Source organism: Osmia bicornis, unplaced genomic scaffold, assembly GCF_907164935.1.
Source record: "Osmia bicornis bicornis unplaced genomic scaffold, iOsmBic2.1, whole genome shotgun sequence".
Classification (NCBI taxonomy): Eukaryota; Metazoa; Arthropoda; class Insecta; order Hymenoptera; family Megachilidae; genus Osmia; species Osmia bicornis.
In genome coordinates, this window is record NW_025791361.1 from 58,264 (window position 1) to 62,643 (window position 4,380).

At 48.4% G+C, this 4,380-nt stretch overlaps 1 protein-coding gene across 1 annotated transcript; it reads right to left on the minus strand.

Moving 5' to 3' along the window:
- Positions 1-769: 769 nt before the first annotated feature.
- On the minus strand, positions 770-2,320 carry LOC123989066. The gene has a single exon (XM_046289778.1). It carries the CDS (start codon positions 2,318-2,320, stop codon positions 770-772), a length of 1,551 nt encoding a protein of 516 aa, XP_046145734.1.
- Between the last annotated feature and the right edge of the window lie 2,060 nt (positions 2,321-4,380).

The following is a 4,380-nucleotide window of genomic DNA, read 5'->3' on the forward strand; positions in this document are numbered from 1 at the left end:
CTTTTCATTCCATTCAGATCATTTTATAACATTTCAAACAAATCACTCTCATCCTTTATGACACTCATTTTCCCATGGAAGGGACGGCTGACGCATGCTTTACAGGTATGAGAGGTATCCGCTTGTAAAATGGGGCGAAAATCGCGTTTTCTTTATTCTGCGCAGTTAAGCTGGGATTCCTCCATGTGCGTCGCACTGCTTAACCGCGCGGTGAAGGATGTTTATGATACCTCTCCTTGACCTCAACGGTTTCGAATTTCGGTACATTTTCAACGTAGTTCCAACGGCAATCGTCCCAAGGAAGATTAGTTTATATTATTTGAAAGAGCCAAATATAGCCTTCTTTGTGTTCCTCGCCTGGGATACTTCCAAGTGCGTCGCACTGCCGAGGCACACAAATTAGGTATACTGGAAAGTAGCTATTGAAATGAAATAAAAGAGTAAAAAGGAAAAGAAAGGTCAATTTAAATCTCAAACTCCTCTCTCGTGTTCTCGTGTGGAATACCTTCACGTGCATACGCACCCGACGAAGAAGCACGAGATCGGAGGAGCGCGAACAGAAACGGAAAATTTAGAAAAATCAGACCCTTCCTTGCATCCCTCACGTGGAATACTTTCAAGTGCTACGCACCCGATGAGGAACGCAAGGTCGGGTTGGTGAAAATCCAGCCCGGACGTAACAATACCCCCCCCTTAGAATCATTGCCGTCCCCGGCAATGTGGGGGTGCGTACGCGTGGTGGTAACGCGACGCGTCCGCCCTCCCGCGTTTACGCTAAAATAGGCTGATACGCCCGATCGAAGAAAACCCGAAGCAATAGGGATTGTCGGACCCTCGCGAATCGATCAGCGCCCGTTTCGCCCACCCACAAGCTCAACACAGCGGATCTTCCTTCTCGGCGTACTATTTCGGTAGCGCCTACAACGGTTTGTTGCGTCACCCCCTGGCAACCTTCGACGTTAAGGCGCGTAAGAGCCGGGCAACCCCTTACCACTTGGCACACATCTTCATCGGTTATTCCAGAGGAGTCCCTACACTGGACCTCCTGCAAGGTCCTTATTGACCCTAGGGGTTGAATGCCTACCGAAGGGTGCAGATTGCACAAATGTATTTCCCTCAGTTTATGTAACGTCGCCAGTTCTTCCAGGGCGAACTGCCCGCGTATATTAGAGCAACCTGACAGATCCAATCGCTCAAGTTCTTTCAAGTGTTCCCCAATTTGGACTAGTAGGGAATTCGACACCCAACCGCAGAAACGCAGATGCAGGGTATGGAGACGAGTGAACGCCTCCGCTAACGAAGTTCCCGCATTCGCTGGTCCTATGTTCAGCTCTACGTACGGTGCTTGTAGGTCTTCCGGCACCTCGATATCCTCTAGCTCCGGATCTAACATAATAGGATCGAAACTTATTCCAATGATCCTTAGGTCCTCCAAGGTGGTGTGGAGAGCCTGATTTGCAACAAGCTGATGCAATGGCTCTTCTGATGTCAGTCCGTCGCAGTGGGAGAGCTCGAGAGCGGCGAGAGCGCTTAATCGACCTAATGCGCCTGCTAACGGCGTCGGAAGCACCGACGGACACTGGCAGAGCCGCAAGGTCCTGAGTGCCGGGGTCACCTGAAGCAACGACTTCCCCCGGAACTCCGTTGCTTTCGCCTCGAAATCCAGGAGCTGCGTCGCCGCTCCAAGCAACCCCGTCAACTCCGGATCCAAGCGTCCATGACAGGGTCCCAAAGAAATCCTTCGCAAGTTCGCGGCTATCGGAATTAAGTCGCGTATCGCGGGAGGACGGATCGTTGCTCCGGATAAATCGACGTTTGTTAAGAAGGGGCAACCTCTTACAGCGATAGCAAGTGCCTGGGGGCTAAGGTTGCCAGTCACCGCTCGATCGAATAGGCGTAGGCTGTCGATATAGGGGCCCATCCTTTTGATAGCCCAATAGAAGGTGTCGGTCGTCATTCGCCTACCAAATTGATATTCGGGCCAGCGCCAATCCTGCAGGTCAAAATCGTGGATGGTCGAATACGAGGCGAGAGCTCCTGCTCTCCAACCCCGGCACACACACTCCATGCGTGCACGATCCTTGAACTGGAGGAAGCGAGCGATGCGGGTTACTACCTCCGTCGGCAACGGAGGGGAGTAAGGGCGCTCCCAACCCGGAAACGGATCTGGCCGCGGCCTTGGCTGCAGCAAGTTCGCTTCGTGCCATGGATCTGCCTCCTTCACCGTCAGTTTCCGCTTATGCAGCGTCGGGCAGGTATCCTTAGCCCATCGGATGGCCGCCATAGCTTCCTCGCAGGATGGGAAGGTCACAAACGCCATCGTTCCGGTCGGCTTACGGATAATAACCGCATGCTCCGGATGATAGTCCTTGAAAATCCTCATCAGCAGGTTTTTTCGCGTAAACGGGGCCAAGTTGGCCACGAAAACGCGCCTTCCCTGGTTTTCCTCCTTCCTGGCTCGATATGTCGTCATCGTGTTCGGCTATAAAGGACGCAAGATACATAGATAATATTCGCGAAATTAACATGAAGGAAACGAAAAATCATTAACGCTGGTACATTGATTATTCGAGCCGCTCCTGTAAAGAAAATGTACAAATAAATCGCAATGCATCAGTCGACCCTTCCACGGAGTCTTGGTTGTCCCTTCGTCGAATCATCTGGTTCTAAATTTCGAGCAGAAAGCCGACTGTGCATAGTTTCAAGTCTTTCCTGTCTTCCAGAATTTTAATTTATCTAAATGCCTAGAAAAAAAGTTGCCCATTTTATCCTTTAACACAACGTTATTCTTTGGTGTAATTTCTATTATCTCGTAGGGACCGTGGTACCGTTTGCCAAACTTCCCTACCCTTGGCTCAACCAGGACATATGCCATGTCCCCAACTTGACCTTTGAATGGATGCGCTCTTGCATCATAATATGATTTCGATTTGATCTTTGCTCGATGTAAGTTACTTCCTGCGATTTCCTGCATTTCGCTCAAACGGTCATTTAAGTCGCGTATATATCCGTCGTAAGTCGGAAGGTCGTCATTTGCAGAAAATGCTGTAGGACATCGTGCACGTTTTCCATAAATTAGCTCGAAGGGGGTAAACTTCGTACCCTCGTGCACGGAGGTGTTATATGCAAACATTGCGAAAGGGACTAATCTATCCCAGTCATCGAAATCACCAAGATAGTGGGTAATATAATCTACTAGTACCGCATGGCTACGTTCTAGGGCACCATTAGTTTGAGGTCGATAACCGGAAGTGGTTATGTGTTGAATGCCAAACATTCTCGCCATGGTAGAAAATACTTTGTTCAGGAAACTGGTACCTCTGTCAGATAAAATGACTTTTGGTGTACCGAATTGTAAAATAAGATGAGTTACTAATGCGTGAGCTATGGTATCTGCCCTAACATTAGGCACCGGAACTGCTATACAAAATTTTGTGAGGCTGTCTTGCATTGTGAGGATGTGCCTGTTTCCATCAGGTGTAGTCGGAAGAGGCCCGACAGTGTCTATTGCTACCTTCGCGAACGGTTCTACGGGTGTATCAGTAATAACCATAGGTTCGCGTGTTTTGTTCCTCGAAATCTTTTGCGTTTGACAACTCGTGCATTGTCGTATGTACTCTTCTATTTGAGCACGCATATTCGGCCAGTAGAATCTTTCGCGTACTCGTTGATAGGTTTTCGTTAACCCCTTATGACCGCCTACGAGGCTCCCGTGCATTTCCGCGATGATTTCATTTCGGATCTCGCTAGGTGGTAATTGCACGCGCCCGTAGCAAAGGGTAATCTTACGTCGGAATCTTTAAAAATTTTCCTTAGTATTCCGGGTAATACGTCCTGCGGTAACGCATCGGTAAGGTCGTCGAATCGCGAAATCCTGAAAGTATTCAAGTTCAAATCGGATAACTTTAACTTGAGCTTCCGTATGACTGATTCCAATGTCGCGACCGAAGGATTGTCACTAGAGTTCTTCTGTAATACGATGCTAAAAATTTTATTTTTACCGCGGTCTGTTACTATTATACTGCCCGGTTCCAATTCCGATTTTCTTAGCGTTTCGAGGTCTATTACGCCGATATCAACGAGCAATTCGCCTACTGGTGCGAGTCGTAAATCACTACTAAGAAAATGCACGTAATTGTCCCTGTAATAGGTCAAGTTTTCTGAAGCAAAAGTTACTGTTTTTGGAACTTCTATTTTTCGAGGCGGATCCGAGTATAGATCCTCTGAATCCATAAATATATTCGCGGAGGGAGCGTGTGGTAACACGTCGGTTTGCACTAGAGTGTTTTCATCCTGGGTCGGTGGATTTGGTTTTGAGATTGTTTTATTTCGTGGTGTTGATACGGCTATTGGCGGTAAGGATGGAGGAGTAGCAGGTAA

Bases quoted from the DNA above. Each gene is read 5' to 3' on its own strand.
- LOC123989066 (XM_046289778.1), bottom strand. From the start codon at position 2,320: ATGGCGTTTGTGACCTTCCCATCCTGCGAGGAAGCTATGGCGGCCATC.